At 46.0% G+C, this 26,582-nt stretch overlaps 1 protein-coding gene across 1 annotated transcript in view; it reads right to left on the bottom strand.

Annotated features, from left to right (window-relative positions):
* LOC102562527 (sodium channel protein type 5 subunit alpha) overlaps positions 1 to 26,582 on the bottom strand; it is a 78,948-nt gene that overhangs the window by 19,653 nt on the left and 32,713 nt on the right. The window contains exons 11-17 of the mRNA XM_059729366.1: positions 25,816 to 26,217; positions 20,593 to 20,719; positions 12,356 to 12,594; positions 11,852 to 12,043; positions 7,822 to 8,175; positions 4,282 to 4,728; positions 3,029 to 3,149 (exon numbers count right to left, since the gene is read on the bottom strand). Of these exons, the coding sequence (XP_059585349.1) occupies positions 3,029 to 3,149; positions 4,282 to 4,728; positions 7,822 to 8,175; positions 11,852 to 12,043; positions 12,356 to 12,594; positions 20,593 to 20,719; positions 25,816 to 26,217 (1,882 nt within the window). The remainder of the gene's footprint in view (positions 1 to 3,028; positions 3,150 to 4,281; positions 4,729 to 7,821; positions 8,176 to 11,851; positions 12,044 to 12,355; positions 12,595 to 20,592; positions 20,720 to 25,815; positions 26,218 to 26,582) is intronic.

The raw sequence follows: 26,582 nt of genomic DNA on the forward strand, positions 1-26,582 counted from the left end.
TATATACCTTAAGCAATGGTTTACAATGAGTTACAATCTCCACTGTCTGGAGATTGCTGAGGTGCAAAGGCTTTCTTTCCACATCGATGACATGTCATTTCTGAAACAGACTGAGACTTCCTAATCTGGGGAAATCTCACTTTTCCCTATAACAGGGTGACACAAAGACCCTTACCAGGCCCAGGATCTGGCTTTGTGTTGTCAAGTCATAGGCAAACAGGGTGTGTCAATTCCCACTTAGGCATTTGGAAGTAGGCACATGTCCAAATGTATCAGCCTAGCACATCAAGCTATTCAGTTAGCATAAATATTGTATTACCTTTTTTATTTTCAATTTTGCAAGTGTAAAATCCCTTTAAGCAGTTCCTGCCTCACATCTTACAGCACTTTCTAATACAATCTCATTATCTTTGTACATTCTTCTGCAAGCATCACCATTATGGGCATTTCAACTATATTAGAGTCAATTAACATATAAATTCAGAGCTTTAAACACAAGCATGTCACCACAAAGCTATTAGCTTGGTTTGTATCCACCCTGAGGTTAGAGTTGAAGCTCTATTTTTTTTACAAACCAGACATTAAGTGCTAGGAGAGACCCTTATCTTGCCTTGGTTTGAATTTTTGTCAAAAATTCAGATATGGAAAAGTAGAGGAATCATACTAGTTAGAAGAGCTATATGAGTCAGGAGAAAGTGGTAGTGATGAAAAGGGTCCTGACTTATGAGGCTGAGGAAAACTATGAAGGAGAAAACAGTAAAGAGTATAGTAAGGAGAAGCTGTTTGAATCCAAGCAGGCAGGTGTGAAGAGGGGGTGAGAAGTAACATCTACACAAGATGCTTTACAGCACAGCAGAGCAAATGACTGCATAGTAAGTGTTACCGTCTACATGTGCAAACCTTTATTGCACAGTAATTTGCTCTACTCGCAGTTCATTTTCTACCTGCAAATGCAAGTAGAAAATTAACTGTCACGTAATTACTGTGTAGTAAGGCATACATAGACAGCTGACCAAGAGCAAATTTGCTCCTTGGGCAGCAAGGGGCAGGAGATTGCTTTCTGCCCCCAGGAGCACCCTGCTGCTGGGCCAGGCTTCACCGCTGGAGTCTGGGTGGGGACAATGTCTCCCTGCCCCCGATCTGAGATTGCACTGGCAGAGTGGGGGCTGGGAGACTGCTCCCTGCCCCCACTCCATGACTGGGATTGCAAAACTGGGGCAGGGAGCAATCTCCCAGTCCCGCTCCATGATCGCAGAGTGGAAGCAGGGAGCTCCCTGCATGAGGACAGTCCCTTGCCCAGTCTGGAGCTGGCTGGGACCTGCCAGAGACTGGGATAGTACCTGGCTAGGCCTGGAGCTGTCCTGTTTCAGGCAGTCACCATCCAGCTCCAGGCTTCACATGCAGACTTCCCTGCAAAGCCTGGGGCTGTCCAGGAACTGTCCTGGTCAGGGGCAGATCCCAACCCCACAGCTTTTTCCCAGCCCCATACCACAATTGGGTGAATGAGACACGGGGCTTGGAAAGAGCTGTGGGGGAAGGGCAGGTCCCACCAGCTAGAAACAAGTCCCATGCTGGGCAGGGAATCTGCCAGTAAATTACTCTGGAGTAAATTACTCTGGAGTAAACCCATCCAGCCGCATTTGCACATGTAGATGAGCCCACAGAGTAAGAAGCAGTCAGGCACAGTTAATAAGGTGCAAAGAAATCCTGGTAGCTTTAGGGGTGCTGTGGAAAAATGAGGTCTTTAGGGGAACACAAGGCAGAAAGTAGGTATTGAAAAGAAGCCGGGGGGGGCGGGGGGCAGAGGGGGGCAAAACCCAGATCAGTCTGAGTTCAGGGAGGCTACCTTTTGGTCTCAGCAACAATGGTCAGATGTTTAGGAAAGGCAGGAAGACAACTTGACCTCAGTTGTCTTCCTGCCTAGAGCAGTGTGGGGGCTGGAACGATGATCTGCAAAGTCCCTCCAGCCCCTAACAATCTATGAATAAAGTCCTGCAGGTAACATTAAAAATGTATATTTTTTTCTAATGAAAATGACAAGATTTTTGTTAATGTTAGCATTTTAACATGTATTGAGAACAAATACAAAAGAAAATGTATGAAACTAAAAGTGGGTTTCCAGGCTTATCGTCCTAAAAAAAATTCAACCTATGGTGACTAATTTCTGTATGTATTTTGCATTTATTTTGCCAATTACAGAGCTGTGTATGAAAAAGGTAAGGGTTTTTATCCTTATTTATTTTATTAGCCTTCTATGCCTCCCTCCCAAAAAGAGTTTCAGGGTGATTTACAATAAAACCAGCTAAATTATAAAGAAGGATAAAATATTAAAATATAATATGAATTAGAGAAGAGTTTCCCAAACTTTTTCTTATTGTGTACCCCCTTCCAGATGTACCACAATACCCATGTACCCTTACTAGAATACATTTTATACTTTAACCCTTGAATTCCAATTATTATTATAATGAAAATTAAATCCACCATTACACAATTTTTCCTGCATACCCCTGAGATATCTTGTGTACCCCCAAGGGTATGTGTACCACCACAGTTTGGGAACCCCTGCACTACAGCAAACTTACCAGGCAATGCCCTATAACTTAACTGCTGAAGGCCGGCCCATGTACAAAGGTCTGACAAGGCTTCTGAAAGATAACTGGGCTTGGGATCTGAGGGGCCATTAGGGGAAGGGATTTCAGAGCTGAAGAGATAGTGCTGAGAATGACCTCCCAAGTGTTTTCACCAAGTACACTTGGTGCACAGGTGGTATTTGCAGGAGGTTGTTCTCAGCTGCCCTTAAGGATCATAATGGAACATGAAGGAGAAGTCAGTCCCATTGCCATGTACAGCTCTGACCATTTAGGGACTCACATGTCAAAGCCAACACCTAGTAAAGCATTCATTTAATAACTATTCTGAAAGGAGATAGGTGTTCATTGACCTGTGTCTGTGCATTAACTAAGAAAACAGGCGATTCTGGACTTGTTCTCCCATAGTCATTGTAGTGCAATGAGCAGATCCTTACCATCTGGAAAACAATTATTTGGTTCCTTTAAGTTTTCAGACAATTCAGGGATCTGTTTGAGAATCTCATCCGGATCAGTCAGATCTACTGTGCTGGCTTCAGAGGAGCTGAAAACATCAGACTGCAACAGAAAGGAGTTATTAATTTGTTCTTATGAAGCCATTGTCCTTTAAAATAAACTGAATAAGTACCTTGGTGAATAGTTATACAGTGAGAGAACTATTAACACAAAATAAATAGAAAAGGTGTGTGCATTAAATACAAAATTAAAATACATTATTTCTTGATTTGTGGTCTTTGTTAAATTACAAAAAAGACCTGTAACAGAAATATACAACGGAGACTGACCACGGTTGAAAGCTTCATGTTAGATAATTAACTGTATTACCTCTTTTTGTTCTAGTGATGGTGACTCAACTTTCCATTGTCCACCTATGGAAAACTCACTTAAGTCTTCACAGGAACCCTCAGATCCTTTACTCCAACCTGCTGGGCTTTTACAGTGCTCTCCCCTCTGTCTCAGGTGGTTTTCCTGTTGGAGATAATCTTAGATAGATTTTCTCATTGATAGTCTCTCTTTTTTTATAGAGAGAAGTTGGGGAAAATTTTCTTCGGTAACTGTAAAATAAATTAAGGAACTTGCAGTTCAACATCAGGTCTAAGTGAGGAATTAAGTACAGCTATGTAATAGGACTGAGAACCAGAAGGGGAGATTTTAGAGTGAAAGCCAGTCAAGACTCCATAGTTGTGAATTGTAAAAATTCAGAGAAACCTAAAGGAAACGGATTTTATATGTGATAGTATAAGTGTGAAAGAGAGGTTTCATTTTAACCCTTCTATCTTGCCTGAGAAAGAGGGGGTCCTTATTAAAAGTTCATACTTTGAGCCCCTGAAACAATATACTTTATTTGGGAAATAAATCTCTTCCTCTGCCAGGTAGCTAAGACTAAATACAGACTAGGAGATTTCAAGGTCAGAAGGGATTACCATGATTATCTAGAAAAAAAGCTGGCATAATACAAATCATCTAATTTCACCCATTAATTCTTGTCTCAAGCCCAGCAATATATAGTCTCTCATTTAGACATACAAACTAGATATATATTTTCCAAGTGATAAGAATTTAGCACTTTAAAGATTTCCATGCTTTTTCCTGGATGGACTTTTCTGTCTTCCTTCAGATGGATCATGTTATGTCTGATTCCTAAGCGCTCTCTCGTATCAAACATATTATCCCGGTCTAGGCTTCTTACCTGTTTATTGTATTCTGTTTCTGTGCATATGCTGTATTTATCATCATGTTCTTCAAAATCCTCACTAATCTTCTCTGCCTCCGCAATAGGGACACAGATAAATACATTAGGGTTAGTGATAAAGTCTTCGAACATGCTAAGCGAGCACTGGTCTTCATTTCTCTCAGTCCCATGATTTCTGTTATTTTCCACGCAATTTTTCCTTTCATCCACAGTCACCACACACATGTTCTGGGAAGTCAATTCCATCTTCTTTTTGAATGTTTTTTTTGCATGCCAGAGTTTTCCACAGCAACAATCCCACATTGCATATTTTACCAAATAAACTGCCCGGCGGATCCGAGCCACTGCAATCCGGAGGTTGTTCATCTCGCTGTCATCTTCTGCCGTCTGCAGGTTGGTGGCACTGAAGGAGTTCAGCAGCAATGCAATGAACAGGTTGAGAACCTGAAAAATAATTGAAGTGAAAAGAAAGCTGTGGTGATCTATTGGAGATGTAAACAGAAGCCCTGAGGATTAAAATTACTTTCTAAGCAATTTGTTTGTAAGGTGCCAACAGTAACAAGACAACATGAAATGCTGAATTTTTTTTAGCAAGTTATGTTTGATGCAGCCTATCTGACACCAATGAAAAGATGTTTCCATGATCCTAAACAAAAATAGTGACCTTTTCTTCAAAGCAAATAAACATCTCAAAATTTAACCCAAATACCTTTTATAACAAAAAAAATATTGATAAATTGTGGTCATTTTTATATAGCTGAGGTTAAACTGAATACTGCTCATCAAGCATGCATTCAGCCTCTCTGTTCGGTACAAGGGTCATACTGCATCTTCCCCAAACTTCCAGCATTTACTCTCTGCATGCCCAATAGTCTGATCATTTACAAAAAAAAAATATCTTTGAGTTTGTGTGTCAAAATTATATCATAAATTTGATCTTTCAAGAAATTTAGCACGTTGTATCAGGCCTCCAGTGCCATGCAGAGATACCCAAAGCTAGTTACCAGCATGACAGCTCATGCACAGGAGTCTAAACAGAGCCAGACAGCATTGCGATGAGATATCTGAGCTAACTCAGAAATGGAAGCACTATAGCAGCATTAGCACTGTTCTGCCCCCAGTTCTGGAGTTAGGACGTGCAGAGCCAGAGTATCTCTGCATGGTGCTGCCTTGAGTCTGCTCTCAAGTGGACTTCCTACACGGAGCAATGTCTACACTGTGGCACCAGTGTGCTCCACACAGGATGCCATTCAGCATGCCTCACCCTATCAGTTCCTGCTCACACACTTGAAATTATACTCACAAGACCCCTCCAGGGCTATCCCCAGCGGCTGCCTTCAAGCATGCTGCAAACTAAGTCTTATGCTTCACTGGTGTATTCCTGGGTTTAGAGTGTGCAAGCAGGACTGGGTGAATCAGGAAAGCTTAGGTGCATCTTTGCTGGGGCACGCTGATACTACCGTACAGACAGTCCCTAAGGCCCCAGCAGTTCTAGGCTCTACGCTTGTAGGTATCCAGAAGGCTGCTGCAATCATCATGTTCCCAAACTGTCTTTTTGATCTTGTCATCTCTCTCTTGGAATCCTTCTGGCTTCCCACAAGTTTCTTCCCTAGTTATACTGACACTACAATTGGGTGATAGCATTGCAACATGGGTAGACATGCCAAGAAAGCTATAATCTCTGAAACTAAGATACCAGCAGCAGTGAAACTAGCAGCATGGGCATCAGGGCTGACCATACCAACCCACAAAGGCCCCTACATATTTACTTAGAAGCTGACTTCTGTGCTGCAGCAGCGTAACCACACACAGTACCTGAGCTCGTAGACTGCACCTAGTCTGGGTACTCTGAAGCATGCTGCAATTATCCCTCACTTGCTTTGTGGAGACACACTTTCTTGCACCAAGCAAAAGTTACTTTCTTCATTTTCAAGACCCTTTATAGTCAATTCCCACACTGCTTAGTCAATTCTCATCTTGCTGCCTGTGATAGGTCCACGGTGCCAGCCTTCTTTGGTATTTTGTTAAATTTTCAATGGACACTTGGTACTTTCCTTCCTGTAACTATATGCAAATCTTGTATACTTAGGGACTTACCAAATTTGTGATTTCTTGATTTCCATGAAAATCACGAAATTGGTAGGACCCCCACAAAAAATCCCAGTCCTCATGAAAAAGTGCTGGGACCACGAAAAAGCACAAAGACAGCCAGCAAGTGGGGGGAGGGGAGGGAAGAACATTGCAAAAATGGAAAACGGCACAAAGACCCTGCCATCCTGAAGCATGGGGGGAGGGAGACAGGGGAGGTTTTCATGGCAGGATGCAGCAGACCTCTGATTGGTCAAGGAGCCTCAGAAATCCTGCCCCTCCTTAGAGACTGACAGATGGCCATCTGGTCCTGAAAGTCCCGCCCCTCCCCAGAGATTGACAGGTGGCCACCTGTCAATCTTTGGGGAGGGGTAGGACTTCCAGGGCCCCTCAGCCAAGCAGAAGTGTGATGGTGCTTTGGGACTGCAAAATCTGGAGGCAGCCACTGTGAATTAGATAAGTCCCGACTATACTATTAGAAGGTAAGAAGGGCCATCCTGGGCGGCCTGAAGAAGGGCACTCTGAGTCTGAATGCTTGTCTAACATCTCTCCCAGCTATGCAGTTGGTTCAATAAAAAATATCACCACCTTGCTTCTAGCAGATTTCCTGGACCGTCACAGTTACAACACCACCCCAACCGTGAGACATACTGGGTCAGAACAATGGTCCATCTAGCCCAATATCCTGTCTCCAAAAGCGGTGTACCAAATCCTGGAAAATGCACAGGAGCCAAAAGGAGGATTCTCAAATTTATACACGGGATTCTGGAGGGATAGGGTCACAGGCCAACAGGCTAAATGGGATCGAGCAAACATTAAGGTACATACACTTAGAATATACCTAACAGACAGTAGCTGGTGTGCTGAGACCTGTCATGCTGACTGTCTCCTTGTGTTCTCTCCATCTTTTGGCCCTGGCCTTATAGCTAACATAGGTGGTAAAGTCTTTGGAGGCTGGCACTACTTTTTTCTAGCCAGCATTTGTTCAGTGTCTGTCACTAAACAGGATGACAAGCTGACCGGGAACACCCAACATGGATTCTCCAGAAGCAAGTCCTTGTGCAACCTGACTTTCTTTTATGATAAGCTGATGGCCTTTGCAGGGTGAGCAGTGGATGTGAAACATCTCAACTTTGTCCACTGCCTAGAAAAGAAAGGTCTTGGTCCACAAGTAGCCCCACAGTTATATAAATAAGTTTAAAATTATGCCTAAATAGTAACAGGATTGAAGGATGGAGAGGAGATAGAGGCTTACAAATTTAAGTGACACGCTATTGAAAGAGTTTTACTTTAAAATCTGAATATCAGTTCTGAAGGCATAAACATAAATGGGTTTTCTGGAGTATATCTAGAAAACCTTGTGGGAGATTTACTTTCACTTCTAGAAAGACAAGTGAATATTTGTAATACTGTTCATGCAATAGAAAGAGAAAAATATGGGAATCTTACCACTAGGTTTCCTATCACCATGACCAACAAGAAGACACAAAGGCACATTGGTTCTCCAGCCACCACCATACAGTCCCACATGGTTTCAATCCATTCTCCACACAGAATTCGGAATACAATAAGAAATGAGTGGAAAAAATCACGCATATGCCAACGTGGTTGGCAGTCCTTACTTATTAGCCAGCAGTGCTCCTTGTAGTATTTCCCAAAAAGTTGCATTCCTACTACAGCAAAAATAAAGACTATGATTGCCAGAACCAGGGTGAGGTTTCCCAGGGCACCAACAGAGTTGCCAATGATTTTAATGAGAGTATTTAAAGTTGGCCAGGACTTTGCCAGTTTGAAGACCCTCAGCTGTATAACAACACAAAACATAATATTAGATAAAGGAAGATAAGATATTCCTGCTGTTTAAAAATAACTGGAAATATGGTACAGATGTTTATACTATTGAAACATTGTAAAAGGTATAACAATTTGAAGTCAAAGTCTATCAACACAATCAAGCCATACCTAGATGCATATATGTTAAACCCCTCTTTTAGACCACATTCGCTGTCTGTTTGTGTCTTTTGCCCTCTCTGTCAGTGACTATCTTTTATCTATATTAATAAAAAGTTTAGTTCAATGAGGCCCCTGTCCTGATTGGTGTCTCTGAGCACTGCCATCATAAAATCTAGACTACTTCACTAGTAATTTTTTATTACCAAGTCAAATGTATGCAACTGCACTAGAAATAATTTATTATCAACATGGATTTGGGATTTCTCAGGAAATAATCTTGGAGAACAGCATACTAGCAGCTTACATTTTTCCTGAGTTGCTATGAAACTTTTTGTTTCAGGCGGGCTAGCAGGCTCAGGGAAATTGGGGAGTCTGTGGGGGGACTGGGGGAGCAGGCGGAGTCCTCAGGAGGAATGGAGGGAAGGGGGGACAAACAGGATCCATGGGAGGGATGATGGGGGAAGGCAGCATCCACATGGGGGATCAGGGGGATTCAGAGGGTTGTGGAGTCTGCAGAGGAGATTGAAGTGCTAGGCAGGATTTGCAAGAGCAACTGGGGGGAATCGGGGGTGCAGACAGCATCTGCAGGGGGTTCAGGGGGAAGTGGGGATCTGCAGGGGGATCAGGGGAGTAGGTGCAGGATGTGGGGAGTTGGTGGGGTCCAAAAGGGTTTAGTGGGGGCTCATGGGGTCCTCATGGGGACTTAAGAGGGGGCCAGGGGCTACTTTTAGCTACCTGACCCCATCCCCAGAAAACCCACACCCCCATCCCTCAAGCCCCTCCCCAACTGGGACTTACTTCCTTAGTTTCTGCCAGCCATGAACACTGATAAAAATGGCACTAGGAGTGGCTTGTGGGATGGGGTCTTGGAGAGGGGATTAGGGAGGGGATTGGAGGACTAAAAATAACTTGGTGTCATGGAGGTGGGTAGGAAAAGCACAGCCCTGTGACTGGGGCTGGCAGCTGGGTTTTCCCAACCCTGGGGCTGTGCTGGAAACTGTACAGAAATTTAGGAAAGTTATATCAGTCTAAAAATGGCCAACCTGATCTAAGAGGTGGGATTAATTTAGATTGGGTCGGTCATTTTTAGAACGATCAATCCTTCCTAGAACTTCTGTACAGTTTTCACTTAGATCGACCTAACCTGCATGAACTACGTTAGATTGGGTGGCCATTTTTAATTCAATCTAACCCCACACTAACTCCCTGAAAGTCTGTACCCCCTCCCCCCACCCCTCCCACCCCATACATCTTGTTCTCCTATTTATAGTTGTTATACCAGTTCAACATATTTGAAATGTGTACTTCTAGCAACTTTCAGTTTGGAACAACTAAAGCTCTAAAGCACAGGTGAGTGATTATTCAGGCTGGTGGGCCACATAAGAAATTTTGATGAGCTGTAGCAGGCTGGGTCAGCACCTACCCCCCCCCCACCAAGTAACAACTCACAACACCTCCTATGGGGTTTTGGGCAGGCAGAGAGCAGTTTTTGGAGCAGGGGAGGCCAGGCTCATGGGACCATGTCATGAGGCAGTGACAGCTCAGGGCCAGGGCCTGGGTTGAGCCAAGCCATGCCCCTGCCCTCTGGAGGTGGTGGGGTAGGTGTGTATGGGGAGCGTGTGGGGGGAGGTGCGGGGGCTGCCTGGGTGCTAGGTTTTGGGAGCCAGCTGGGGGTGGAAGGAGGGAGAAGAAGACGGAGGGAGGGGAAGGTCTGGGGAGGGGGCAGGTGCAGCAGGGCTCGCTCAGGCAGTGTGGTCTACAGCTGCCCCTATGGCATTTTGCATGGAGCCAAGCCCCATCCACTCCCATCTGGGGCAACCTGCATTGCGCTCCTGCCCATCAGCCTAGCCCTGGCCTCGGCCATTGCACAGCTTCTAGCAGGGATGTTCCTGGTATGGCTGCAGCTGGCCAGGTGCTGCTCCTGTCCCCTCCCCTCCCCTCCCCAGCAGCAGTTCCTCCTCTTGCTCTTGTCCATGCTGGACTGCTTGAGTGAAGGGGAGGAAGCTTCAAGCCAGGCAGCTCCTGTGCATGAGGCTCCAGCTCCTTGCTGCCTCCCAACCACTCCACATGCCTGGCACGATGAGCAGCCCAGGCAGAGTGGTGGGAAGGCAGCTGGAGCGGGAACCCCATGTGCTGGGGAAGGAGCCGCTCGACTGAAGCTCCCCCCACCTACCTGCCTGGAGCAGGGGCAGGAGTGGGAGGAGGACCCGCCACCGGAGGGGAGGGAGCAGAGCAGCACTTGACCAGCTGAAGCCATGCTGGGAACAGCCCTGCCAGAAGCTGCGCACTCTGGTCAGGATCTGGGCCGGCAGGGTGCAGGCTGTCTCTGAGCACCTCAGGGGCAGCTGTGGGCCAGATCCAGTCAGCTGAAGGGCTGGATCTGGCCCATGGGCTGCATTTTACCCACTCCTGCTCTAAAGCCTATAACTACCTGAATGACTAGCTCTTTTTGCTGTGTTGGAAAGAAACAAAACCCCCTAATTCTGTGAAGAACCTGTTATAACCGGAGTACAATGCATTTAGAAACTGATAACAGGTGAGTAAAAGTCTTTAAAAATAAGTCTTATAATAGCTCCTCACTCTTGGAGCTTGAAAGGCATGGAGGCAAAGTAGTTAAAGTTTCTCCCTCTGGATTTAGAATTGGGGGTGTGATCCTTGCTCCAGACTCACAAATGAAGGCTTTCCCAAGTTCACCCAACTGAAAACAGGTGGTTGATGATTTGGGCTGGGGAGACAAGGGGAGCTAGACATGATAGTAGCCACATAACTCTCTCGTGTGCCCTTTGCTATGGAAGTGGAAGGCCTTGGTCATACTAATCTAATGAGCTATCCAAGCTTGTGGAGACCTTTGATTTTTCTCACTCTTGGAAACTAGGGCTTAGAATTTGGGGAAGCCTTGGAGAAATCCTACTTGAACAAAACCATTTCCACAAAGACGAGGTGTATATAACAATGCTGCAAGAGCACTTGCAGTACAAAGAAAGAAACAAATATAAAGGTGTTCAAACCTTTTTTCCCCCTTTACATTAAAGCATGCTTTCCCTGCAAGGTTGTTCACTTTTGAAATATGAGTTTCTAGTTAAAGTATGAGATATTGTGCAAACAGATAAGCCTAACTCCTTCATAAAATCCAGAGTAGCACAAATGTATATATACACATCTTCATGTATGTATAACACTTATTTTTAAGAGCTTTCTCCTTCTCTTGCTTTGCTTTTTCTTTCACAGATTTTCTGTATTTATTCTCATGATTTTATTCTAAACTTTAGTTTCGTTTTCACTACAGCTTTACATTGCCTGTTTCTCTCTATAGACTTTTAATCATCTGCAAGTGAAATACAACTGCTACACAAGTTTGAGTAAAACTTTCATACCTAAAAGTTGATATTGGAAAAAATATATTTCCCATTCCTAGAACTGAGAGGGTAGAAATAAATTTTCCTTGCACTGAATGTGGCCACATAAATCCTTTCAAATATATTTATGACATTACATTTTATGCAATGAAATAAGAATGAAACATTACCAGTCTGAAGGAGCGTAAAACGGAAAAAGTTCCTCCTTTCTTTTTGTCTTTGCCTCTTGGTAAAGCCAGTTCAATTAAGCTGAGGGTTACAATTAAACTATCAAAAATATTCCAGCGCTGTTGAAAATAATAGTAGGGATCTAAAGAAATGATTTTCAAGATCATTTCTGCAGTAAAAATTCCAGTAAAGATCTGTGGCAAAGAAATAGTAAGGTAGTATCAGTATCTCTTCTGTTTCAGCTCCCTTCCCATAAATATAGTAATGTAGTCAGAGTAATCAACCAAGTCTTACCAGCATACCCTACTTGAAACACAACTTTACATAATGCATTGTTTCTTTTGCAATCTAAACTGTATAACTATAAACCAAAAGTATTTGGAAATCTTATAACCTAGAAATGAATAGTTAAAATGGTTACGACCGATCATTGTTTGTATCCTGGGTAGAAATGTCCATAAATTAATCCTTGATACAGAATATCATGAATAGCAGAATTCATTTACCTGATTGCCTATTTTTAGCATGTGGTTAAAGTCTTTTGACATGTTATGATGCTCCAATGCCATGAAGATAGTATTCAGTACAATACAGAGAGTGATAGAGAGGTCAATAAATGGATCCATTACAAAAAGAGACACTCTTTTTTTGATTTGCAACCACAGTGGGCAATAGTCCCAAATAAGATACTTTACGGCAAACTTGTTCAAGCAGGGAGGACATTTCCGTTGTGATTCTTCAAGTTCTGAATGACAAAAAGAACAAAGAAAAGAAAGCAATAACCAAATAACTATTACTGACTTATTTGGCAAAAAACCCACATCTCGCCTAATTAATGCATAAGAAAAAGATCCCAAAACAAAACAACCTTCTATCACCTCAAAAGCAAGTAGGAAGTCTTCTTGATCCTTTTTCAGTCTCACCACTTAATTTCTACAGAAAGCAGTCCCTCAGCCTGCTGCTCATTTTAAACCTGTTCCCAGGATCAGTACATTTTCCTTAGATGAGGCCTGCTTTGAACCCACTGAAATGAGTTAAATTCCAAGAGCTCTAGTTCAGGCCCTTACTTCCCTTAGACACACACCCTGTTCAACATCCACATTAACTCAACAGTGTTCAAATCCTGCTGTGAAGGTGGAATTAGTCAATTCTTCTTGGGCTTTTCATCACTGTGGTATCTTAATGCTATACAAACACATTTATTTTGACCATAATCCTGTAACAGTAGTAATAGCTCTGTATTTTCCTCATCCTATATTTTTTTCCACAGGATTTTATAGCTGGCCTTAACACCGCACTGTACAGGTCCCCTTTTGGTGCAGCAAGAAAGCTCTAATGGAGCTAGGTTGGAAGATAGGCAGCCGCTTCTGACCTGGCTGCTCCCCCCCCCCGCCACACTGCTCCCCAACCTTGCACTGCTGATTTGCTGCCAAATCTGAGGCTGTATCCATTCACCTGGTGAGCTGAATCTGGCCCACGGGCTGTGGGTTATTGACCTCTGCACTGTAAGGCTGCATTTCCCTTGAGCCATGACTATATGTCATACAATAAGTTGCTCATACACTTTTTGGAGTCCTGCCTGCCCTCTCGCTCCCTTGGTTTTCCTCCCTCTCTGGGCCATTTTATTTTGGAACGCATGAACATTTTTGGCCGCATCAGACATTTTGAGAAGATGACAGCTTTTTAAAGTATTCTACTGTGTTTATCCTCGCTGGAAACTGTGCGGGCCGGGCCCCGAGCCCGCCCTCGTCGCCATGCGCAGCGGTGATTCCGATCCCATTCTGGCCGCCATGGGCAAGCCGGGGGCAAACCGGGGTCGTACCGGACCCGTCTCCAGTGCACGCGGGCTGTGGCCATCAGCCCGGACACGCGGGGTGGGAGAAACCGCGGGATGGTCTTGTGCACGCGAGTTAGAATTAGTCACGGAGGCGTAACGGTTGATTGAAAAGATTATTTACTTACACCCAAAGATGGTATCGGTGTAGGCTGGATAAGTTTCCAGGCACAGCTCCCACTTGAACCCTCGTTGGAGGACTCTGACAAAACGATTGCTCCCACGGAGTTTGCTAGGCTCCGCGGGTCCGGTCAAGTTGAATTCGAAAAGTTTCCCCGGAGCTATTCAGGCTCCGCGGGTCCGATACGTTTTCCCCGGAGTTTGCTAGGCTCCGCGGGGTCCGAAATTACAGGAAAGGGATACGTCTAGGATTGCGCTCGGCGACGGGGAGAGGCGAGAAGCGAAAGCTCTGTAGGCTCGGTTCTATTGCCTGCTTAGGGGAGGCGCGCCAGATCCGCGAGGGTCCACAGCGCTCGGAGATCTTCACACAGAATATCTCTCTCTCCTCCCTCCTCCGGTTTTCGTGGAGTCTTCCAACTTGGGCAGAAACCACAGAAGCCTTTTGTACGGCTAGCAAGCCAATCGCTAGCCGCCACGTGTGCCTAAATTAGAAGTCGGCCAATAACATGGCGTAGACTCTAATACAAATGGCGGGAACTTCTTTGCGGCGAGCATCACTGCGATGCAAAAGTAATGCACCCTGCAAAGAAGCTGTAATTTGGCGGGAAATCCCCTGTTGCACCAGAGCTCTCTCTAGCAGCAGAGAGCTCTGCCGTGCAAAGAAAGCAACAAAAACGGCGGGAAATAATTTAGCGGTGCCGAAGCGCACACACAAACAAAAAATCACAACTTTGGGTTGTGACATCCCCCCTCGCTAAGAGCATAGCTAAATTATGCCATACTCTTCCAAGCAATCTAAAATCTGTCGTGATCGTCCAACGAGCGAACAAGCCATCAAACAAATACACAAACGTAAAATTCGCTGTCCTGGGATTAAGTTACATAACAATCAAGAAACAATAACCAACACAAACACATAATCTGATTCATGACAAACACTACACGATCAGGGCTTCAGTGGGCGTCGTGACGAAGTCGTACGTCAGGCCCTCACTTCTTCCGGTGGTGTCATCCCTCTCAGGGCTTCCCCTCGTCACACGCTCTGAATTCCGGATCTGCAAACAGAAAACTCTCATAAACAGATTAATGATCTGACTCAGTAAACTTAAACAATCTTAAACGATTCCTATGGCTTAATTAGACGAAATCTTCGAAGATTCATCATCTGGTTCTTCTAAATAACGGTAACCTAACTCATAAGCTAACTGCCATTGGCCTGCGTCCCCCAAAATCCGAAGCTGCTGCTTGTTGAGTCCGGAACGCTGTAGGAGAAATCCAAACATGTATCGCTCCTCTAGGGTTCTCGGTGGCAGTGGTGGAAGATCGGATTTACGTCGCTTGGTGCCTTGAGACTTGGTCGGGTGTTGACAGTCCTGATCATAAGACAATCTTGGCTCCATCAGGATACGCAGTCTCGGCAATTCACAAAAAAGATTGCTCACGGGTTGGTTTACCATTGGACTGAACAGAATTCGAAGAACGACGATGTTCTTTTGTCCGTAGATCTCAAGACAACTGTCTAGGCTGTGAGAGGTTAGTGGAACGGTTCCAGGATCTCGCAAGTGACGCTGAGGCCACGGTCTTATTCGCTGGAGTGATGTTAGTCCTAGCGCACATGCCCTCGGGTTCCAAGCACAATATGAGATGCCAATCATTGCCAGCATAAGGTGATCTGTGCCGACACATTCCGGCCGTCCTGCATGCCATACATGGGCTTTTTGACTAATCAGTCCTGCAACAAGTGCTGGCAGTGGAATAGGCCAGTGAGTATTACACGTTATCATGTCGATGTCGGTGACATGTCCTCTACTCCATGAAGCTTGTCTCACTAAGAAGCTTGCTTCTTCTTGGTTCAGCAGGTCGGATCCAAGTTCCACAACTAAACGTCCTAACCATACAGCTAGAGTTTCTTCAGGTTGGATCTTCAATGCTCTACATAAATCCTGCAACTCAGTTCTGGTGCGAGCATAATAGGTGGTAGCAACTCTATTCGTCGTTATTGTAGGACAAGCTGCTCCTTCGGGAGATGATGCTGTCATAGGCTGAACTGCTGCTGCTGGGGTTACTACTGCTGTTGCTGCTTCAGGCAGGAGGGGTGGATGCTCTCCTCCACTTGACTCTCTCCTTCATCGGCAGGAAGGTGTGGTCAGCCGGGACGCTGTCGTGTCGCTAGGCGGGGTTGCCGGCGACGAAGCTGCGTCGATGGGCGGAGTCGCTGACCGAACTCTCGCGGGTTTGTTAGAAGCTCCACCCTTCTTTTCCGGTTCTTCCACGCGGTCTCCCTCTTGCTCGGTGCCATCTTGGGCTGGCGTTTTAGGCTCCTTTTTCTCAGCTGCTTCTTTGACCGATCGGATCGCCATCTGCAGCTGGGCTTTCAAACTTAAATTCCTCTGCATTAGATTCATTATAGCACGAATAGTTGCACTACCTTCTCCCCCCTTGTCGTACCGCAAGGCTATTCTTTCATCCGTGGGGCGCTCCTCCGTCTCCAGATCTTCACGGAGCTCGGATGGAAGCTCGCGACCACATAATCTAGACATTACCATTCCCGGAGAGAACGGGCCGATGGGCTCCGGTTCTTCACTCTCCCGAACATATCGTAGGCATCAGGCACACTCCCGGGTGAAAGTCGGGTTCGTTTCGCCCGCCAGGTTGGGTTCGGCGAGGGACACAGTATTGAGGGGCCTAAACAGGACCCGCTCATCTCTCATTATACACCCGAATGCCGCAGGGAGCAAATACACTTCCCTTTCTTTTGGGGTTCCGTCTTCGGAGATTCCCTCTTCTCCCTTTACTGACAAACGGCCGCTTACAAATCTTTCACCCGTTCCGCCCGCCTGATGGTAAGTGATATGGATCTCTAGTTCTTCAAAATTTTTCACTTGGCGTTGGTTCATAGATTCATGGATTCATAGATGTTAGGGTCGGAAGGGACCTCAATAGATCATCAAGTCCGACCCCCTGCATAAGCAGGAAAGAGTGCTGGGTCTAGATGACCCCAGCTAGATACTCGTCTAACCTCCTCTTGAAGACCCCCAGGGTAGGGGAGAGCACCACCTCCCTTGGGAGCCCGTTCCAGACCTTGGCCACTCGAACCAACTCGGGTTATCGCGCCAAGGGCAATTCCTAACTAATTCTAACTCGAGCGTGCTCCCTCTTAGTTCTGTCTGAGTTGTTACGTGCACACTCTCTCCCAATCTTGATCCCATGTGCGAATTTTCTCCCAATCTCAATCCCATCCTCGTCGCCACGTGCGGGCCGGGCCCCGAGCCCGCCCTCGTCGCCATGCGCGGCGGTGATTCTGATCCCATTCTGGCCGCCACGGGCAAGCCGGGGGCGAACCGGGGTCGTACCGGACCCGTCTCCGGTGCACGCGGGCTGTGGCCATCAGCCCGGACACGCGGGGTGGGAGAAACCGTGGGATGGTTTTGTGCACGCGAGTTAGAATTAGTCACGGAGGCGTAACGGTTGATTGAAAAGATTATTTACTTACACCCAAAGATGGTATCGGTGTAGGCTGGATAAGTTTCCAGGCACAGCTCCCGCTTGAACCCTCGTTGGAGGACTCTGACAAAACGATTGCTCCCACGGAGTTTGCTAGGCTCCGCGGGTCCGGTCAAGTTGAATTCGAAAAGTTTCCCCGGAGCTATTCAGGCTCCGCGGGTCCAATAAGTTTTCCCGGGAGTTTGCTAGGCTCCGTGGGGTCCGAAATTACAGGAAAGGGATACGTCTAGGATTGCGCTTGGCGACGGGGAGAGGCGAGAAGCGAAAGCTCCGTAGGCTCAGCTCTATTGCCTCTCTCTGCCTGCTTAGGGGAGGCGCGCCGGATCCGCGAGGGTCCGCAGTGCTTGGAGATCTTCACACAGAATATCTCTCTCTCCTCCCTCCTCCGGTTTTCATGGAGTCCTCCAACTTGGGCGGAAACCACACAAGCCTTTTGTACGGCTAGCAAGCCAATCGCTAGCCGCCACGTGTGCCTAAATTAGAAGTCGGCCAATAACATGGCATAGACTCTAATACAAATGGCGGGAACTTCTTTGCGGCGAGCATCACTACGGTGCAAAAGGAATGCACACTGCAAAGAAGCTGGCGGGAAATCCCCCATTGCACCAGAGCTCTCTCTAGCAGCAGAGAGCTCTACCGTGCAAAGAAAGCGACAAGAATGGTGGGAAATAATTTAGCGGTGCCGAAGCGCACACACAAACAAAAAATCACAACTTTGGGTTGTGACAGAAACATTAAAAATAAATGAATAAATATAGATCTAAAAGATTTTCCCTATTATAAGAGGAAAACCAGCTTTTAAAAACAGTTGAAGACAGGGCACAATGAAAAGAAAAATATAAAAGTAAAATATGGTGCAGAAAAGTGTGCTTGGGCACCTATACATGTGCCTGACACCTGCTCTGACGCGTTCTAACTGGAACATGGTGGGGCGGATTTGATTAATCAAATCTGCTCAATCAAGCAGATCAAGCAAACTCGATCCATTGAGTCTGCTGCAGCGTTCTAATGAGAATGCTCTAGCAGCCTTGGCGTCACATGTATCAGCGTCCATGCATTTCAAAATGGCTCAATGAATGAGCTTTAGTTAAAGCACCTCTGCCACCATTTTGAAGCACAGGATGCTAAATACATGAGACACTACAGGCATTTTAATTAGAGTGGCTCTTGTAAAGACAACTCTTATATCCAACAATAGTTCATAGAAGGGAAGAAAGACAGAAGGGATTTCTAGCCAGACTGTTAACTTGATGGACAAAAAATTGGTGGGATAAAAGGTAGTGAAGGAAGATCTAATCACCACAATAATGTGATGCTCTATTATATGGAAATGTGTCAAATGTTTGATGGGGAAAGCATCAGATTTGTTGCCACTGCTCTCTTTGACTTCAGTTTCAGATGCGAGTGCTCAGAATTTTAGTCTTGGGCTTCACAGTTTCAAGTCAGGATTGCAGAAAAGGCACTACAAACAATTAGGGGACAGAGCAAGGTAGTGCTGCACTGAGTTGTCCCACTGCCCTGCGCACCCTAGCTCTAGCAGCAACTTCTCAAGCATGCTCAAGAACAGCCTTTGAAGGACTCAAATGTCTTCACCAGAGCATTTCCAGAGTTGGAACATTCCTGTAGGCAAAAGGGAACAAGGTGTGATCAGCTTCATGAGGGCCAGGAGACATTACCACCATGATGTGGCCAAACCCGCTCTGATTTTGCATCTCCTGACACCATATAGATACATAATAAACATAGTCAGAGGACCAGGTCACACAAAATATTTAGCATGATGTTAAATTCAATTAAAATTTGATCATTTGAGTGTTCAAGTAGGATAATACATACTAAGTGAGCTCTTATGATATTGCACTGTAGCAAGACTATGCTTCTTCCAGCAAGGAGTATCTCCAGATACTATCCAGTAACACGTTGAGCTAACGTCTTACTGCTCCACACAGATGATACAATTGATTGCAGTCGCAGAACTGGGACTGTGGATCCCAGTCCCAGGACTGCATGGGAGTGTGGAACTGGCTCAGGTAGGTCCTGGGGCTGAGAATGAAAATTAGCTGATTGGCCAGTTCAAGACTCCAGTCGATGCAGGGCTGGGACCCACAATCAGCTGACTGTCAGTCCCAGCCCCTGCACTGGTGCCCACTCAGGACTAGAGTGTGGTGTATGGAATGGGACTGATGATCAGCTGATTTTTGATCTCAGTCACAGGACTGCACCAATCTCCAGTTGGGTCCAATCCTGGGGCACTGGCAGGATCCAGTAGCAGGGGCAGCACCTTTTCCTGGACTTGGCTCCCTGTGCCACCTCCTGCCTGCTGCCAGAGGCAGAGATCCACTTGGGAGGCTGTAATAAAGAATAACCAGGTGACTGCTCAGGCAGACATGTTCTGTCTTTTGATAATGCTCGCTACAATCTCAATAAAATATGTGCCAGTCAACAGAAGAGCGGAATTAGAACCCAGCTCTTTCAAGGCCCAGTCATGTACAGCTAAACACAATGGACCATGCTTTCTCTTTCTAAAGCCCCTACTTCATTTACCACCCATCCTCTCTGCATGGTAGGAGGCAAGGGGCCTGTGGAAACAGAAGGATGTGGTCATATAAAGAACATATTATAATGCATATTCATAAGGGGGCAAAATTAAGGATGTATAAGCATATTAATTGTGCAGTTTCCTAACTAGAACACCTCCAGTGGCTCTAACAACATTTAAATAAAAGGAGTGATCTTCTACGCTAGGGTGATCAAAATCTTCCATTCTGGATGAGGGGCATGGGGCTGTTTGCAGGCCAGATCAGGCTCATAGACCAGCCCCGCATGCTGGGACCAATGCACAGAGCCAATCTGGCAGCACCGATTTGGGAGGCACACTGCCAGTCCTGGGCAAGCACGACCTGTGATGCATGGGGCGGGTCTAGGACACATGCGGCATGTGGCACCCATGCTGGCCTGGCCCTAGATCCAGCATGCAGGGCTGCTCCAATGCAGGTGCTACATGCAGCATGTGCCCTGGACTCATCCCGTGTGCAGAAGGTGCTCCAGACTGGCCTTATGTGCTGCATGCTGCATGCTGCACATGTGCTGGGTCCAGTCCCACACATCACAAGCAGCACAAATCAGACAGGCCGTACACACCACATGGAGCTGCAGCATCAGTCCAATGACCACCAGCAGCACTGTGGCAGAATAAGAGGGCTCTGCAGGTCAGATTTTTGACACCCCCATTTCACACCAACATCAGCTGAGGTTTGAATTAATAAGTAATAAGAAATGACTTACCTTCCAGAGCACTGGTAATGATGCTGACTGCACTTGCTGCCCTTTCTCTCTGGAGTGACTCATTGAAGTACTCCACTGATAAATGACGGGGTAAATGCATCTTGCTGGTCTCATCATATAAAGGGGTCTGCTTAAATAAGTAAGCATGTTAGTAACATACTGCAGAATAAAGTGAAGTAAGAGGCTTTTGATACGGTCTCCCACAAAATTCTCACAAAGCAAGCTAAGGAAGTCCAGATTGGTTGAATAGACTGTAAGGTGGATAGAAAACTGTCTGGATCGTCCGGCTCAGAGGTTAGCAATCGATGGCTTGATGTCTAGCTGGCAGCCAAAATCAAGTGGAGTGCCCCAGGGGTTGGTTCTGGGACTGGTTTTGTTTAATATTTTCATCAATGACCTGGCAGATGAGATGGAATGCACCCTTAGCAAGTTTGCGGATGGCACCAAACTGGGTGGAGTAGTAGATATGCTGGAGGGTAGGGTTAGGATTCAGAGACCTCAACAAATTGGAGGATTGGACCAAATGAAATCTCATGAACTGGGATCTGGGTTTTCCATTTGCTGTAGAAAAATATGCATATATTCTCCTTTAACAGAGAAAAACACAGGAAATGGTGGGCTTCCCCTTGTAGGCTGCCAGAATTCCAGCCTGCAAAGGGCTGCTTGGGGGTGGGAGGAGTGGGACACAGGGGCAGAAGGTGTCACACACATGTGCGCATGCACATACATGTGGAAGCAAGGCAGCAGTGGAGAGCGGCTCCCACAGCTCCCTCCAGGTAAGTTTATGGAGGCAGGGACGAGGGGGCACAGGTGACCTGTTGGAGGTTGGGGGGGGGACACAGAGAAAGGTGGAGGAGCACAGGCAATGCATCGGGGGGCAGGGGAGCACAGGTGATGCAATGGGGGGAACAGGCAAGGGGTCAGGGGGGCTAAGGTGACACAGTGGTGTTCTGCTTATTTAAACTTCTTTTGATTGAGGTATTCTGCATTTCCACATCTGTTGTGCGCTGTAGTGTGTCTGCAACCTGTGCTTAGGGAGGAAAGTGTGGGAAAGGGCAAGGAGATAGCTGGGGTGTAAACCTGTTATTGGAGCAGGCAGGCCATACAGAAAGAGGCATCCTTCCTCCTTACAGTCGCTCAGTAACTGGAAGTTTTATAGCAAATTGTGCTATAATATAGAAAACTTGATCTCACCTGGAGGGAGTGGGGCAACAGGCTGTCCCAAACAGGGTCAGCTTGTAATATTCAGCTCTTACAGGCTCTAATGCCAAACTGATTTATTGCAATTATTATTACTGAGTTCGTACTTTGCAAGTGAAGATGACCACATCCAGCATGGGGTGGAGGGGGAAAGAAGAAAGAAAGGATGCGGGAATGAAAAAGGGAGGGAGAAAGAGAGGAAAAAGGAGAAATAAGAGACAGGAAAGAGAGAGGAGGGGGGTGGAAGCTAGGTCGTGTGGAGACTTATAAGCTCGATCTGTCCCCTGAACAATCTGCTGCAGCAGGGGCAGGTGAACAACGAGGACTGGGCACGAAAGGTCCTCATTTTCCTGGCCACGTGCTTCCTCACTGCCTCTGCCGTGCGCCACTGCTCGAAGACCAGTGCTCCACTGCAGACCAATGACCTCCAGGATGGATGGTCATGAGCAATCTGCTCCCATGACTCTGGATCAATGCTGAAACTCTTTAGGGACCGCTTCTTTGGTACGCCACAAAAGACAGTTCTCCGTAGAAGATTTTCTTCGGCAGGTGAGTGTCAAGCATTCCTGAGAGGTGACCGGCCCATCTTAGCTGCACCAGTTTCAGTAAGGTGTGGATACTGAGGAGAGCTGATCTTCCGAGCACCTCGGTGTCCAGAATATTGTCCTGCCACTTGATCTTTAGTATCTTTTGCAGGCAGCACAGGTGGAAGTGGTTTAGTTTCTTGGCATGATGCTGGTAGATGGTCCAGGTTTCGCAGGCATAAAGGTGGGTCAGGAGAATGATGGCTTTGTAAACCTTCAGTTTTGTTGACATCCAATACCTCTGTGGTCCCAGACCGACTTACAGAGTCTGCCAAAGGCCACACTAGCTTTTGCTAGCCTCACATTGATTTCATCATCGATGTGGACAGCACCAGAGAGTCTGCTGCCTAGATAGGCAAACTTGTTGAGCATAGACAGTTGTTGGCCTTTAACTAAGAGGTGTGGTTCCTGGGCTGTAGTGCCAGACACAGGTTGAAACATCACTTCGGTCTTCTTTGTGTCGATAGTGAGTCCGAAGTTGTTGCAGGCTGAGGAGAATAGGTCCATGCCAGCCTGTGAGCCTGCGCGCAATGCGTAGTCATCAGCGAAAAGGAAGTTGCGAAGCATGGCTGTCTGGACTTTGGAGCTCGCTTGGAGCCTGAGCAGGTATTATTACATGTTGATCATAAATTATGCATACAGGTAGTCTGTACTAAAATATCCTATTAATCTTATCTTCTCTTCACGCCAGCCCTCATACTTAGAAATTGTGTGCATATATAGTAGTATCAAACAGTTTCAACTAGGGGTGGATAAATGAAACCACAAATCCTTACATATTGCACATCTATCATACTTCCTAGCCAGTCAGCTTAACTCAGGGGCTCTGCAGCCCTATACTCAGCTAGGCTCTGTGCTTGCTATTCACTTGCTCCGCCTTGAGCCTGGCCCCAGCAGGGCTCAAGGTGATCATATGCCCCTAGGATACTAATGGGACCTCCAAACCTCCCCTCACAGTCTCTTCCAGAAACCACCAGTATAAACTCTAACCAAATGATAAGCCCCCCTGGCTTTAGCAAAAACTCACTCCAAACTGGGTCCAAACCTAAACCCTAGCCTATAGGCTATACAACCAGACTTCCTCCTACTTTGGGTTGTATTCCCCTATAGTACCTTGCTAGCTGTTCCGCCACCATCAGTACCTTGCTAGCTGTTCCCCAGGCAGCTCTGCTGTCATCCAGGCTCTCCTTTGCAGCTTCCAGGACCAGCCTGCCTGCCTTGACTTACATTTCTCCCAGGCCCTGACCCTTTTTGGTCAGGTGACTCCACAAGAATGGCTTCAGGTACCCTCTATTTTGGCTTACTACCTGGTCTCCATGGTAGCCTACCTGTAGCAGTGCCTTGTCTTCCCTGCAAGGCTCCAGCATGAAGTCCTGCTGTGGAGCAACTAGCACTGCAATAGCCTTTCTACTTCTCATGCAAACATCATCCTATTGGGCTATTGCAGAGCAACTAGTTCTGCAGCAAGCACTCATCGTTCCTGCTTCCCTGAGCTATCCCTGAGCTCTTTCTCCTTTGAAGTAGCAGCAGTCTGTCTGTCACAAGACTCAAAAAATCCATGAAAGTCTTTTTTTATAATAAGTAGCCAGTGTGAGCTATTAGAAGGTAACACAAAGGAAGTGCAACTGATGAGCCACTTTGTCTCAGTCTTCACAAAAAATAAGATGCCACCAAATTACAGAGAGGAAAAGATGAAGGTCCTGATAACAAAAGAAATGTACTGAAGGAACTGGCAGAAGGGATCTGAGAGCCCTTGGCAGTAATACTTACAAAGTTGTGGGAGAGCGGTGAGTTTCCAGAGGACTAGAAAAGGGCAAACATCTTGCCTCTCTTCAAAGAACTCAGAAATGATGATCTAGGGAATTATACACCAGTGAACTTGGCTGCAATACCCAGGAAGGCAAAAGTAGTCTTGAGCTACATCAACAGAAGCATTAGCTGCAAAGCATGGGAGGTGTTAAGCCAATCTTATCAGTGCTGGTAAGGCCTTAGTTACAGTATTGCAAGCAGTTCTGGCCTCCACCTTTTAAGAAGGATGTGGAGAAGTTAGAAAGGGTCCAGATATAAATGACAAAAAAAGATAAAAGGTGCTGGACGGCAAGCTGAGGGAAAGTTGAGGGAATTAGGTATGTTTAGCTTCCAGAAAAGCCATTAAAATGGGAGATGGTAGCAGAGGAGGAAGAGAGAAAACAAGTGTTCTTCCTTACTGAAGCAATGACTTTAAATTGCAGTCAAGTGGGAGCATTTACACATATAATTAATGCACAGCAATATACTCTGGTACATATCGCACCAGAGTTTCTTGCTCCTGGGTGCCACGTTTGAATATGCACGCAGGAATGCAGCACGTTAGGCCAGGTCAGAGCAGCCCTGCCTGTCCAGGGCTGCTCCGCGCTGGCTCAACATGCTGTGGAGGGGCTGGCTGGGGCACAAGGGTGCTGCAGGGTGGGGCTAGCCAGAAGCCAGCCCCCACACTGAAGTACCCTCATGCCCAAACCAACCGGGTCAGTGTCTACATCTGTGTTGCTACATGCTAAAAAACTCTGAAATAGTTATAGCCTATGGCGGAGCTTATTCATTTTCTGCAGCCTAATAGGGCCATGTGTGTAGATGCAGAGACATTTACTGTGGAACTAATTAGTCAGTTCTGCAGTAAACATCTCATGTAGATGCACCCAGTAGATTTAAATTGAATCCCAGGGGGGGTGTCTACACAGGCTATTAATGTAACTGCATAGACTCTGGCACAGTTTGCACCAGACTTTATTGCTCCCAGGCACCTTATTTGCACATATGCCCAGGACTCCAGCACGTTGAGCTGGGTCAGAGCAGCCCTAGCTGGCAGGGGGCCCCAGAGGTCAGCTTGCCAGCCCGGTGCTGATCCAATCCGGCTCAACGTGCTGTAGAAGGGCTTGCTGGGGCATGAGGGCGATTCAGGGACGGGCTAGCCAGTAGGCAGCTCCTGCACTGAAGCACCCTTTTGCTCCAGCCAGCCCTATCAGCATCTACACATGCACTGTGGCAGAGTAAATACGTCTACCTTAGGACAGTGCTTGTGTCTGGCAGTACTATTCTATAGCACCACATGTGTAGAGGGTAACGTTTTACTGTGGAGCTAATTAGTCAATTCTGCAGTAAACATCTCACGTAGATGCACCCAGCAACAACAGAACTTCCTTGCTTATTCAGCCACTGCACACTAGCATAACAAAATGGTGTCCGTCGGCACTACTGTGCAGTAACTAGTTACTGTGCATTTACTTAGTACTTCATTAAGCGAAGTACTAGTACTACATTACTTTAGTACTACATTAGTACTAAAGTAAATGCACACTGACTTCTGCACATTAATGAGCGTGTAAACGCACCCAGTAAACCCCAAGTTTCTGGAAGAAAACTTAATATGAAATGTGTTTCTAAAAGACGGCAGTTTCCTTACCAAATCACCTTTTCCTGGGATTTCCATAACAGGAGGGAGCAGTGACCCTTCAGGGGAAGTTGGTTCTGGGTGGTAAGCTTTGGCATTTCCTCCTCGCATCAGTGAAGGCATACCATTGCAATCGTCTGTGCTGTTCCACTTGTCATTCTGTATGTAGTTTGGAGTAGCGGGATGCGAACAATGGCTCGCTTGACTTTGCACACTTGGGTGTCTTCCCATCCGTGCAACCAGCAATGACCCACGCTGAATTTCATTTTCCCCAGCATTGCTGATCTCATCCTCACCAAAATCGATTTTGGAGCCCACATCTATTCCAGGTATCTGGAAATTAAATACACTTCCATGGCTGGGCCTGCGCTTCATTTGGCTTACACTGGAGTCATAATTAACACCAAGGAGAGTCTAAAAGTCCAAGAAAAAGAATAAAGGGGGACAAGAGAATAATGTCATGCAATACATTTCTTGGGAGCAATAAAAATATTGAGTTCCTCCTCCAAACACAGGAAGTCCATAAGCCTCACTTGATATAAGTTACTTAGAAAGGATTTAATTTATATTTCAAAAGAGAGTTATTAAAATCCTGCTTGCCACATTTCAGCAAAAAATTATTTTTCCCTTTTGCAAAGGGCTTTATAGATCGTTGTTTAAATTTTGGTTCTAGTCCACTTTCATTTACCAATGTTGTCTATAATAATATATGTATTTTCATTTATATTTTTAATGTTTGTAAAATTGTTTCTTTTATAATAAATACCACAGTGAAGATT

Source organism: Alligator mississippiensis, chromosome 5 (genome assembly GCF_030867095.1).
Source record: "Alligator mississippiensis isolate rAllMis1 chromosome 5, rAllMis1, whole genome shotgun sequence".
NCBI classification, from domain to species: Eukaryota; Metazoa; Chordata; order Crocodylia; family Alligatoridae; genus Alligator; species Alligator mississippiensis.